Source organism: Bombus fervidus, chromosome 12 (assembly GCF_041682495.2).
Source record: "Bombus fervidus isolate BK054 chromosome 12, iyBomFerv1, whole genome shotgun sequence".
In the NCBI taxonomy this organism is placed as follows: Eukaryota; Metazoa; Arthropoda; class Insecta; order Hymenoptera; family Apidae; genus Bombus; species Bombus fervidus.
Window position 1 is genome coordinate 3,198,462 of NC_091528.1, and position 14,373 is coordinate 3,212,834.

Genomic DNA, 14,373 nt, shown 5'->3' on the forward strand with positions numbered 1-14,373 from the left:
CACCCACAATGATTCTTCCATCTTCGTACTCCCGTATTAATATTTTTTAATTATTCCACGAAGTTTGTTAAACTCAGTAGATTAGTGAAATATGTACAAAATTTGTAGTTCGATATGTTCTTTAATTATTTCTCAACGTCGAGTAATTATATCGTCGCTCATCGTACTTCAATATTACTATTCTCCGATGATTTCCTAAAATTCATCGAACTCTGATCTCTTCTGTAATGCTCGTTAATCACCAAGTAAAAAATTATCTCTAAAAATTCGTCGATGTTGTATTCCAACATAAACTTCATCAAGCTGCATTAATCTCGTCATAACTTCCACAATTCTCATCGGCTCCTAAACAAACATGACGATCCTTGAAAAATATTGCAACTTAAAATTTATCAAAGTGCACGGTACGTTCAAGATAACAAAATAAATCGAAAGAAACGGCGGAAGAAGGGCTCACATATCACTTTTACCGTTGATTCTCGAAGCTATCTAGGATCGAGTCACTGACACTCACCGGTCACACGGTATCAACGCGATAAGAGGATCCGCGTGCGCGATCGCAAAGTTTCTCTCGCCTGAAGGGACGACTAGCGGAAGACGCACGTACGGCGTACACGGGAAGATCACCGTGTGCAGCGTTGCACCAGCGTGCACCGCGCGACGACAGTCGATGAACTGAAGAGCTGTGCGGCTTCCGATAGACAGCGCTGTTCCCTGCTGGCTGCGCTCTAACTAGCCGGCACGTTCGAAACACCGATATCTGGGTCGAGCCTTTCCACACACGGTGTGTACTTGCGTACGTTTCGCGCAGTAATGGGCATTCGATACATAGTTTCGTTTGTGTTTCCAAGTGAATCGCGTGGCGAAAAGATGGAGGGAAGGTGGTGACTTACGCGGGTCTGCTTTTTTCGAGGTGTGAGAGATTCGCGAAATACTCGCGTACATGCAAGGAGCGAGATATCGAGAAAGTCAATGAACGCATATGGAATTCGGATATGGTCTTTGGGGAAAAGTTTCAGTATATGTGGGTGCGATGGAAGAAACATAATATTGGTTCGGTCTTTGTATAATAGCTATCGCAACTGGATGCGGTGAATTTTGGAAAGGATCATAGGAGAGCGTTGGAATGCATTTTCGACATATTTATAACATTTTCATCGGAAAGGAGAGCTGATCATTTGAATAGTATATATGAGAAATGTAAAATACGCGGTACCGTCATATCATTGTATACACAGTGCACGATAGGGGTGTTTGTAAATGATTTTTGTAAAGACTAGAAATGTTGAGTTTAAAGATCAAGAATGTCGTAGACTTGTCGCACCCTATCAACGATGACAAAATCAAGTCGCGTGCCCACGAGCATTTAATTTGGGTACCTAAAAGTTAGCGCAAATTTTGTATAGGACAACCTTATAATGTTAAGGAAACAGGACGTGTGTGTGAGAAAGATGGGAGAAGATGAAGAAGATTCTTTGGTGTATATGGAAGAAAAAAGAAAAAAATTGTACAAAATTCGTAAAACCAAAAAAGCACGAATGGAAAGAAGGAAGTTTATGGTTTGCAGTTTGGTCCACTTTATGTCGAAGATTCTGCATTCTTCGGGGATTCTTTGTTAGAAATCGTTCGATAAAAGATAGAAGGTATTGAAATGTATTTCGATCGACTCAACGACCGTCAAAGTATCTCATTCCCACTACTGATTCCATGCATTGAGAACATCCTATCTCTCTCTCTCTTTCTCCTTTCCATCGTTCCCGTTTTATTTTTCATTACGCACCGACCAGAATGCGCATAATAAAGTAAGGAATGTAGAGTAAAAATCTTTTCCCTTAATTCTCTCAAAAGAACGAACGGATAACCAATAAGTAGTTTAATGAATAGGAAGATCGAGTTGGGTCAGATCGATTGCGTTATTGCCCGTAATTTCGTAATGGAAATGTAATTGTTACCGTTAGGAATTGTTAGGAAATTCTTGGAGAGTCACGAACAAGTTAAGAGATTCCTACCAGGATACGTATGGATATTTGAAACGATGCTCAGCAACCTATTTATGCACAAAACAGCAACGTTGTCTATATCTTTTATAACTAACTTACACACGTGCAGTTTCTGAGATTTATACGATCAGTTTCTTTTTGTCATTAAATTTTCAAGATACACCGATAACTTTGAAATTTTTCATTCAACTATGATTATCGTAAATTGTTTACTGGCCACGAGACTCGCGACGCCTTTGTATTTTTCCTGAATTTAATTTCCCTAATTGGTATGACAGTATGGTGTTGGATATACAGTTTTCTTGTTACGAATGCATAGTGCGTGCACGCGAACTAGTAGGGTGTTTAGCAGTCAGTGGAAGAACGAGAAACTTAAAGACCAATTAACATAGGTCAGTGATGTTTATGACATAATAACGAGACTTTCGTTCCTTCGCGTCACAATGCCGGAAAAATTTATCTCTACCAGTTGCTTCGTATTCTATATACTCGATGAGCTACGATTTCAATTATTCATCGATTCATGAAGTATAGTCTCATTGAACATCAATAAGGAATATTCTATATCGATACACGTTATATTATTAAAAATCAGAATATAAGAAGGTTCCACTTAGTTGATGCAGGAATGCCCATTTATTTCGTAACTGGCGAGTGAAATTTTCTAGTCGTCCTGTTTCATTAAACACCATCTGTTTTGTTTCGATTTGAAGCAAAGAGTTATGAAGACGTACTTTCATTAATATTCATTAAGTTTCCTTTACACTGAAATTACTGGAATCACCAATTCATAGGCGTTTGTAAAAATTTCATAAATTTACAATGGTACATTTTTGGAGATTTGAATAATCTTTGGTAATAGTATTTAAAATTAATTTCACTTTTGTTTCTCTAGTACAAATTTTATACTTTAGTCGTCGTTCGTGTTTATTAATTCGATATTTCTAATTTTTATTTGTTAAAGAAGAAACCAGCGATATCTGTTAATATTTTTGTTCCAAAATTTATTTGATGTGAGTACTTCCAAGCGTTGAATTACAGTTTATTGGTAATTTTCGTTCCATCGAATCAAGGAGATGCTTTTAATTTCCGTCTTGAAAAGTCAGTTACTTGCAATGTAAAATCTTCGTTTGTGTATAAGACGAAGGGTCGCCATAAGTTTTCACCGGAGACAGCCGCTTAATGACTCTCGCTGTCGGTAATAAGCGAACGTTGAGAGAAGAGGAGAAATCGCAAAGAGGAAACAGGAAGTAAATTAAATCTGGTCCGAGGAAAATTAATTGTTTCGGTGTTTCTTTTTCTACCGGATCGATAAGCGATCAGAGATTATTTGTACAATATTGTACGTAATTAATAATCGATCAAGACGTTAATTCTATTAAGTAAGATAATTCACGGATACTTGCTTTTTTTTCGTGCACAAAGTAAAGTAATAAACGCGACAAACAATTTCATGTAGAAACCGTGAATAAAATAGAAATCAAAGAGGGAAGGGAAAAGTCGGAAGTGATAGTTGGATATCACGAATGATTGTAATTTTTTCAGTCGATAGATATACATACTTGGCAAAAAAGATTCCTACTCGGGAAAGTAACTTGCATATCTTTTGATATTTAAATCTACTCTATCTATTGAAATTAATTATTTTTCTAAACTCTCGATTACAATAATAATAAACTCCTTCGTTTTCTTTCTTCGATATATAAGCGGAAAGAATTCTGTCCATTGTAAACAGTCTTTTGTAAGAATACAAATTCGTCGAGAGCATGAAAAGACGAAGCCCATCGCTTTAAATTTTCGATCAGAAAAGAAGCTACACAAAAGATGTACGTGATTCATGCGTGTCCGTGTAACAGCAGGCGCACCTGTCGTTAACGGAAACGACCAATTACACTTGGGACCCTGAAAAGGGTCTCATAATACGTGAGCCCGGTCGAGAAACATCTTGCTCGTTAAACCATAGCCCTATCCCCATTTCCAAAAGCTACGATATCCTCTTTTCCGTTCCCAGCATTGTATTTTGTGAGTTTCGGGTATTTTATATATTACCTAAGAAATTTTTCTAGAAATTTTAGAATATTTTGGTAAGTATCAAGTATGATTAGGTCTCCCGAAAATGTAACTCGAGCGTCGATTCTCATCCTCCGCCGGAAGGATCAAGGATCTTTATACGTTTCGAATCTGAAGACACGCGTTCCCACGTTTCTACGTACGCGACCTTACAACCTCCATCTTTCTCTTTTTCTATGCTATGAAATCATTGATGATTTAGCAACCACGATGAGACAGGGGATTCGTTAACCATTGTATCCTCCTCTAGGGGAGACTATATAGCGAATTAGCGATAAAATGAATTGCAATTAGCGATTTACTCCATGTCTACAGGCTCTTCAAATAAGAAATGTAATTAACAGGTTATAGTTACAGGTCAGTTAGTAAATTATATTTGTTGTATTGAAGCTATTTCGAAAGAATATCCATAAAATTATAGACCCTTTTATAAAAAGAGAATTATGAAATTGTATACCTTAAAAGGAGTAGTTTCTCGTGGTTTCGTTCAACTTTGATGAAACAGCGATTTTTGTGGCTTCCATTTTAAGGAAACTCGATCCAATTTCCGTTCGACTCATCGTGAAACGTTCTCAACGCTTTCTCGCCTACCGTTCCCCCTGTTCACAATTTTCTAACGACTCGCATTTTTCTTGGACTTTTTTTCCCCTGGTGATCTCGCCACGAGACGTTACAATGTGGCGAAAAGTGCGTGATCGAGGCGAAATCTGTTCTCTGAACGCGATCGACCGCTGTAAAAGGTACCCGTCATGACCGGAAAGACTAGTCGACTTAGAAAACTCTCCCCTGTTTCGCGATTCGGAGACACATTTTCCATTTCTAACGTCCGATCTATCGCAACTTCTGTTTCTTAAACGCTGCACGTCTACCTTTAACGAAAATGAAACGCAGCCATCGAACACTTGCGACACTTCTCTCGTCAAGCCTTAGGAAAAAGGCTGACACAGAATAGTAGAAATCTAAAGAAGACAAGTGAAACTGTTCATGAAGATTCGCCTTAAAAAATACAGAGATTCTTTAGCAATGCAACTATTACAGCTTCTTCGATCTCATACGCGTAAAACACTACATGTCATTAGTTCTCTGAGAAGAGACGTTGCGACATGCTTAGCTAATGTCTTTTCGTACTTCCGACAAACTTTCCTTTGCTGTATAGATATCCTCTAACATGATGCCTAGGAAATTTCACCGAAATTATTTCTCGTTAATTCCTTTCTTTGTACCGTTTCGTCACTTACAACATGAATTATGGTTTCCATTCAACGAAGGTATTTGCAAGAAAAGGTTAATTTTAATTCTTCGGACTTGTCGGAGGGACAAACAGTTTATATAATTAGAATTCGTACTACTGAGAATATCTGTTGCTCTCTCTTCACGTAGTATATCTAACGTTCCTAATAATATTGTAAATTTCATAGTAATAAAGTAATTTATATTCAAGTTCTGATAAGGCAAGAAATTAAACAAAAAAATGTAATGAGTTCTCAAATTTGCTGTGTCTGAAATAACTTGTATAGAACACGATACACTTTACTGCCACCATTGTCGTTGTACTGTACGCTCGACCCTTTTGCACAGGGTGCAAAGACGATTCACCGACGACACGTGATGGTTCAGGACACCTTGTAGATCTGGAAGGACGCCACCAGAGAATTTAGGCCAGACACCGAGTGTCAGTGGGAGATAAAGATCGTTGCCAGGGTCATTAGCAATTCAAACGGCTTCCGGTCTCCAAGCTGGTATCGCGTACGCGAGAAAGAAGGTGTTGCCTCCGGTAAACACGAGTTGCTTGAACTCTGAATCGCTTGAAAGAAGCCTAAGTAGTTGCGCGCCTGAACGTTACGTGGCTTCGACTCCTTCCAGCTGGGGAATATATCCGACGTAGCTGAGCTGCCACGCATGCAACGATGTGCATCCGATCCGCAAAACTGCCTCGAATAAACGAAAAGAGGAAATTCAAGTTTTCTATGGTTCGACACGTTTCTTCGAAATTTCACGTGGCGGCTTAATTGTCGACGTGCACGTCGCGGCGATCCAACGATTCCTTCGATACGCTGCTCTGAGCATTCGCCAGGATAGATAGCCTGGGATCGAAATGTTCGTTTCGACATGGTTCTAAGTTGGTTTCTACCTTCGTTGTTTGCTAATCAGGAGAGATTCGTACAGAGTACCGCTCTCTGTTCTTGTCTAGTTAGCGGTGCTTACAGTTATGTTTTGGTGATTCTAGTAATTATATGCTACGTATCTTGGTGTATACGTACTTTAAAAATTTTGCTCTTCTTTAATTATTGGCCGTAACAAGTTTCCACCAAAAGGAACAATTTATCAACGATTTTCTACTATAGTGGTCAAAAGAAGCTCGGAGCTAAACTATTTTCTAAATCAAGGATTTACTCTTTTAATTCCTTGGAATCGAATAATATCTTTGATATCTTTGTGACGTAACTATGACATAGGAAATATTGGACGTGCTAGAAACATCATGTATCGTCAACGTTTCATTTAATCGGAAAGAGAAACGGGCTCGTCATGATGTGATTACTAATCTAGATAGAAGAGAGAAAGAGAAAGAAATGACTCAGTTAACAGCTGATTATTACAATTCCAGTCTATCAGATGACAACCACACGTAAATCAGCGCAAGAATGCAGTTAGATTCGTTTATTGAAAGAAATTTATTGCGATAAGAGGCGGCTTGCTCCGTTGCGGAAGGCGAATTGCTTGACTCCAACCGGTTCGATGGTACCTTTCCTCGTCGTGTAATTACACAAGCACGTCTGTACAACAGTTGATTTTTTATTGAATGGAGAAACCTATAAACGGAGAGATCGAATTTCTCGTAACGTATGCGCCACGCACTCGCTCACCGATGCACCTGTGCACAGGAATGAGGTGTTTACAATTGGTCGAGGAACTTCTTATTGCGTGATCGCGCGAATCGAGAGAAAGAGAGAAGGAACGATAGACTCCGGGGCAAGACGAATTGACATTTCCTACGCGCCGACAGGGTCTTCTTTTTTCTTTGCCCTCGCTCGTAACGTGGAATGTAAAGATGTGATTGGTATATAATGCGACTTCGAATTGCATCGTAAATCGTGCAACATGGCACAGCATTCGTAAGTGCTACTCAATTCTCGGAGACTCGCTGAATCCTCAGCTTGGAGTCTTCGAAAATACGCCACTTTGTTGCCTCAGTTACAATTCCTCGAGTTTATTTCACGGAACAGAGTTTTCAAATTGTGACACAAGTGGAACGATGGACATGGGATCGCAGTGAAAGTTTTCCAGTAAACGTAGGCTCATCGAAGGCGGAAAAAACATTGGGAAGGTGCAAAACCGGTAATAAATTGTTGTTTGCCTCTTTTGTCACGAGCGAAGTGACGACATCGTGCACGAACCGCGACGTTGCGTACTTTCTTACAATGGCCTAGCTCTAGCTGGCCGGAAGAAGTCGCCGTCTTCGAAGCCTTTATACCGATGCTTTTTTTAAAACACGCATGTTCCGACAATCCCTCACAATAATGGTCAATTATATTCCCATTCTCATTGTCTAATGTGTGACTAGCGAGTTTAATGAATTTAATTATACTCGTCGATCTATTCTCCTAGCGACAAACGTTAACGACGATCAATGACAAATGTAGAATTGTGTCTTTCGAATTTCGCAGCCAAATTTGTACGATACCTCTACCTTTTCTTCGTGTTATCTTCTTTATAAAGAAAATACAATCAGAGTAAGTAGAAAGTATGGTCTACGCCCACTAAATGACTTCAATATTCAGTAAATCTGATTAATGGACAAATGTAAGTTGTGATCTCGGCTCAAATTATACAGCCGTAAATCTTTTCTCTGAATTGCAAATTCTCTTTAGGAATACTTAATGTATCCTGGACCATTCATCACTGGAAGAAAGTTTTCGTTCAATTTCATGTCTGTCTTTGAATACGAATAATTCGAACGAGATGTTTTATAAACATTCTTGTGCTACACCTGTTAAACATCAAGGGCAAGTACGTAATTGATGATCGATCTATCATTCGCAATTGACGTGCGATCAATTTTCAACAGCAGCTCTAGAAATTGTGATATATCGTTAGTACTGTAATCTGTTTCTTTTGGAGCTTTCTATCGCGAATTAAATACGTTACATTCCTTAGTAATGTAATATTTCTTTTAGCTCCATTATCTGCAGTAATGACTTTCCTTTCGTTGTGATTCATTGACGCCTCGATAAATCTTCAATTAATTTTCGGATTATGCGAGGAATTTATATCGCTGTTGAATTTCAACGAAACTTCCACGATTTTTTGTACCATTAAAAAAGTGGATCAAATACTGTATTCTGCTTAAAATTCATTTAATCCAAACGGCTAACACGAGCCGTGAAGCTATGTACCGGCCAATAAATTCCTATCTTATTCAGGGAGACATTTATGAGGTTGAAATTTATTACAAATGTATTCCAGATCTCGGGCACTAAAACAGTGCTAAAAAGGTAACAGCCTGTAAAATTGTGCGTCATAGAAACGCGAAATAAATAAATATTATCTGGTATCGTGTGCTTCTTGTGCAACGTTCGTCAAAGGTAAAAAAGAAACGAACAAAGAAGGCGAAGAAAATATGTCACGATGAATTCCATGTGACGTGCATAAGCTTCTTTCACGGTTGAACAGAAACGGAACTGAATCGCCCCTTTTTTCTTCAAAGCCCCTTTTCTTTGCTCTTGAAATGGCTACACACAAGCGGTCGAACCGCAAGCGATCGCCCAACACCAATTAACGACGATCGACTTGGAAATTCTAACGGCATGATACTATGTAATGTAACGAGGCAACCTCGGGCAACGCCTAGTGTAAATTACGTTTCCAGTGAGTGGTCATATATGCTGGCCAATGCCTCCTTCTTCTTTTCTTTCTCGCCGCACAAGAGAAGATATCGATGGTCTATCATCAGCGTAGACAGTTTTCGATCGTCCCTGATAAAGTGCCGATGGATAACGACCTCGGTTTTCTAGATATACCTCACAATCTTTGGAAAAATATAATTTCGTTAAGAATGTTTACAAAAAGGTTTGCTTTCGTTATAAAATCAAGATTTTTTTTAATTGGTATATTTTCATAAAATTTACAGCTCTAAAATTTTGTACAAAGAATAATTGCCTGGTCAGAGAAGGAAACAATTTCTCCTTATTGAAATAAAGAAAAAATAAGAAAGTGATCTGCATTGAGGAAAAATGGGAAGTGTAAATCGAAAATAAAAAAATTAAAACGTCCTCACGGAGGCGCTCGATGCTTCATTCTCTCTTGCTCGAGCGATAGCTATAGGAATATCGCTGCGCCACTGATCGCAGAGGTAAAATGATAGGACTGATGGATTGACTGGACCGACGTTCGCGGTGAGCGTAATAAAATTCAATACTTGAATATGTGGTCTGTATCTTCCAATGAATTCGTCTCTATTCGAATCGCTTTGCTATCTTTTTTTATGGAGTAAATTATAAATCACAAAAAGGGGGACAAATTGTCAAAGAGTAAAACTATTTTCGTATAAAAATTGGCTAATTTTAATCACTATATAGAGTCATTTTTTAGCATAAGATAATATCAGTGGACGAGGAATAAATGGCGATATAAGAAGATTTCGGTATAACGGTTATACGAAGCATCAGACAACGGTTTTTTAAATATTCGACGATAGATGTATGATAATTATGATAATTAATCGAGATCCTATTCGTAACAGTTGACAAGATTAGAAGCTATTGTTGCGCCCCGTTTCGCAACTACCAGGGTTCTTATCGCGGGCCGTTTCTTTATAACTTTGATAATCTCTATTTAGGAATACTGTTGAGTGTTTCATAACAGGAATGATTTGAATATCACGTAAAAAACTCGAGAGGTATACAAATGTTTTGTGTTTTAATTATGCATATTGGTAAAGAATAAGTAAGTTCGCTGAATCGGGAAATTGATTGGATTCGAGGTATTTCGACAGGAAACTGTTGCTTAGAATGTCCTTGATTGATTAACACCGAAACCAGTTGGATTAATACACGGTTTGTTTCATGGCGAATAATGGCTACTTTTATATGGACTCTGACTTTATCTCATAAGTCTCGTAAATGTAAGATTTATTCTTCTATTCGAACCATTCAGGTTTACCATTTAATTGCGCGATTTAAAATTATACAAAACACACGTGAGTCACACGAATTTTCTATTTCCTTTTTGATCGGCGTCAGGGTTCGTCACTTACTTTCAGTATTAATATTTAAATGATCCTTAATAATACGAATTAAAGATGCGAAATCATGATTGCGTGATCTAATTTCATGGTTCGATACGATTTAACTTTTTTGTGATGGTAGAAAATCGTGGTTGAAACACGAATCGAGATGAAGTATTCGTTTGATGCAACGTTACCTGAACCAATTATTAATCTAATCATGCCATCGAAACATTCCTTTCTCCTCGGACCAAATATTTCAGGTAACTGTTGCTCATACATTCCTAATGAGTAATTAGAGTCATTACAAGATTGATTAACCTATTAACCCAATCTAGAAACAGTTCAGTGATTATCAGAGAAGCGTAATACATGTTTCATCAAAGGATCACGCGGATTCAGTTGTTAGAAAAGAAGGATGCAAAGAAGAAAGAGAAGTAAAGAAAAAGAGGAAACAATTTGAGATAAGTAAGACAGACTTCTAACTATCAAAAACTTCACCAAATTTTGATCAAAGTATAGAACCTTCTCTTATACCTAATGCATATGTACTTTCCAGCTCCTTGATTATTCATATACTCTTTTGATTAACAGCGTCGAGACACAAAGAAATCTAAAAGAATAAATAATATCATGTTTTACAAATATCTAGGTTTGCAATTCTAAGATTTCAAAACGAAATTGCATACACCTAATCGCAGCTTGATCGCCGGCAATCCAACGGGAGTAAACGATCGCAGAACCGTCGCGTAGATTATCTCACAAATGAACGTAAAACCAGTAAACGCATCAGTGGACGTAAATGACAGAACGACAAGAAAATGAGAAAATCGTAGGAACATTCAGTTCGTTCCAGGAATGATTGATCAACCCTATACACGTCTTTGCTAGCCGGAATATTAGGCTGAAGGTTAAAACTCATCCTAACGGAGCTATCAGGTATATTATGTCAAGCTCGGGGCTATGATTCTGTTTTTCTACGCTGAAGCGACACGCGTAGACATTTCCTCCGGGACGTCGTTATCCAGGATCGTCTTTTCTCGAGGAAATCGTGGGTTTGCTTTCCGCTACCCACGCATTATCGCGGTGGAATGCGATGTCTGTCGTTGGTGTTGGACGCACGGCCCCAGGCTTGCCTTTCCTCGTCGTTATCCCTCGTGGACCGCTTATTACAGCCACGTACCGATTTCCACACGTGCGATCGCGTTACTTCACCTAGGCAGCGTGTCTGCGATTAATTGCGCAAGTTTCGAACACAGCCGCCGACCTTCGAGGATCTCGGCAGTTTCGTTCTGCTACCATGCACGGGATAACGAACGTAAAATCTCCTTCAGATTAGTCAAATTGCTTCGCTTCAAATTTGTTTTCATACAAATCGAGTTACTTGGTCTGAAGAAAAGTATCATGTACATGTAGCAAACATGTGTTAGATTACTCGTAGTCAAGTAGCTTGATGAATGAGGATAAGTATAGAAACCTCAAAGGATTTTTGTTCAAAGTTGTCTTTACTTCGAATCGGGTAATTTGAATAATTTCAACGAGCCTTAAAGCAATTAGCTTTCCGCGATAGAGCGGGCATAGTGTTGTGAAGATCGTTAATTTATCTGTTGAATGACTGTTCTAATGAATACGATTGAATAATTAAAGCTGAACAGTGACAAGTAACAGCGTGGAAGTGTTTTATGTTTGAACCAGAGGTAAAATGAGAAGATCAGAAGACAGATTTGAATTAGGTTCATTAGATGGACGAAGACGACTTAATGAAGATTTTTAAATATTCCTGAATCTTGTAGTAGTTGAGTTGGGGAACGGATTAGAAATTTAAAATATATTTGCTATTAATTACAAGATTCGTATACTGTAGAATTAATCGTTACTTGATCTATTCAAATAAAATTAACCTACATCCATAGAATTCCATGGAATATTGCTGGAACATATATCTATATGTGTTTAAGCATTTATTATAACATTGAACGCAATGCTTTTGTAGAGTAAAGTAAAAGAACTGAACGAATGTTAATTAGTTTTGTACGAGTTGCTTTTTACTATCTGCTTCTACTAAATTACGATCATGGTGCAAAATTACTCGTACATATGTACAGATCTACACTATATGAGTATTTTAAAACGCAGATTGATGCAAGTAACGGTTACAAAACATACTTTCTGTCTGTATACTTTCTGGAAGAAAGATGTAGTTAAATGATAAAATGGAGGTCGATCAACCGTGATTTACTACACAAATTTTTAATTCTCTCTTATTTTTTTTTTTATACAGAATATCCTGCTTTATAGAAAGATCAATTCTAGTAAAAACAATGATTACATTTTTAATCTCGTTACGTTATATGAATTTAATTATATATAAATAATTATTTATATAATAAACGAAATAGAAAGATAGAAACGTTAGATTAAAAAGATTTTACTCACCATTCTGATGTATGTGCTAATCATCTCCGTCAGTTGTGGTGCTCGATTTGTGTGTAAGGGTAGCCTGACTCCAGATGCAATTTGCATTATACATACTCCAACCCTGGGAGAACTCACTGACACAATATCCTCAAGAGGTAATGTCTCCAAAATGATCAAATCACCATTCGGGGTACGTTTTATGAGTCGAAGACCATGATGGGACACTGCCACATGTTGGGTTTCCGGATGTTGAGGGCCAATCTGCATAGAATATCATTAAATTAAATTACTAGCTAATTAAACGGATTATAATAAATTTCAGCTAACATAATAGACAAAAATGATACAAATGACAAGAAAAAAATTCTAACATCTTTCAACGATAATACTATTTCACTCTATAGCACTTCAGACTTGAGCAAACAACGAAACCTTTGTGCTCCAACAATCGGCCGAACGATTTTAATTCAACCGATACATTTTCTTCTCGTGACTTTCCATTCGGGAATGCCACGTGTGATTAGCCATGTATAAACATCATGCACGGTAATTATTATGTGCAACTAGCCGCAGCTAAAAAGTGCGAAGCGAATGCACCAGACTTTCTGTTCATTCCGGTTCGTAGCAGATCGTGAGAGAAATAGTTTACTCACCGATACTGGGAATATCCTGGCAAAGTACAGTGGCCATTGTTTGGCCATATCAACGACATTCTTCTTTATGGTAATCTTGTGCTGAGTACTCTGCAGGTTGTCCAAGGTGATACCATAATTATCCAACATCTTGAGCATATTCTGTCTATCCTCCTTTGTAATTCGAATACTAGATGTAGCAAGAACGTCGTAAGCTACTTGACAAAATACTAGATGAAGTGCCAGAGGGCTGTTTAAGGTTTCGTTAGGGGCGAACACCTCTTTTTTCACCCTCAATGTCCACGTGACTCTGTTGTACGTGAAATGAGCCGTGGACGTTTGAGGATAGAGCTTCGTGTTGACGACTTCTTGAACCTTTTCTATCTCTGGCTTCTCTGCCGGTGGCATTACTGGTCTGAGGAATTCGGGCCATTCCTCGATTTCGATCCTTTCCATTTTATCAGTACGATGAGTCGAGGCGACGCTGGATCTTCTGTCTACATCACGATCCAATTTTTTGAAACTTTGTCGAACAGCGGCGAAAGATTCCCGCGTATTTGGCATCAGGCCAAAGTCTCGAGACGATGGCATGCCAAAGCTGTCTCTCGACTTTGGAGAGACGTCTCTAGTCATTCCGAAGGGGTCTCTCTTAGAACTCGTGTTTTCGAATATGTCTCTGGCGTATTTGGGATCGAAGATATCGGAATTCAAGTCGCGACGAGAGTCAAAGTCGGAACTTCTGTCTCTGGCAGAACTGGCTAGGTCTGTGCTATCCTTTCCATAGAAGTCTTTGGACTTCTGATCTTGCGACCTGGACTTGTCAAAGTCGTTTCTGTATTCGTGAGTCTCTCTCAGATGCTGCTGGGATGCGAATATGTCTCTGCTTTGGCTGAACATGTCGCGTTGAGTCTTGGAAAAATGTTCGAAAGCCTCCGAGTCGGGGGATGTTCTGAAGGAATCGCGAGCTTTTGGTTCCACTGGCGCTGGGGGCGATCTGGGCTGTGGTACTCCGGATTGACTGATTGAG

At 38.5% G+C, this 14,373-nt stretch overlaps 1 protein-coding gene across 4 annotated transcripts in view; it reads right to left on the reverse strand.

The window, feature by feature from the left end:
* Nucleotides 1-14,373, reverse strand: part of Myo10a (unconventional myosin 10A) — a 62,011-nt gene that overhangs the window by 16,869 nt on the left and 30,769 nt on the right. For all 4 annotated transcript variants that reach the window (XM_072014034.1, XM_072014033.1, XM_072014032.1 and 1 more), the window contains 2 exons: nucleotides 13,368-14,364; nucleotides 12,733-12,975 (listed from right to left, as the gene is read on the reverse strand). In XM_072014034.1, coding sequence (XP_071870135.1) covers nucleotides 12,733-12,975; nucleotides 13,368-14,364 — 1,240 coding nt within the window. The remainder of the gene's footprint in view (nucleotides 1-12,732; nucleotides 12,976-13,367; nucleotides 14,365-14,373) is intronic.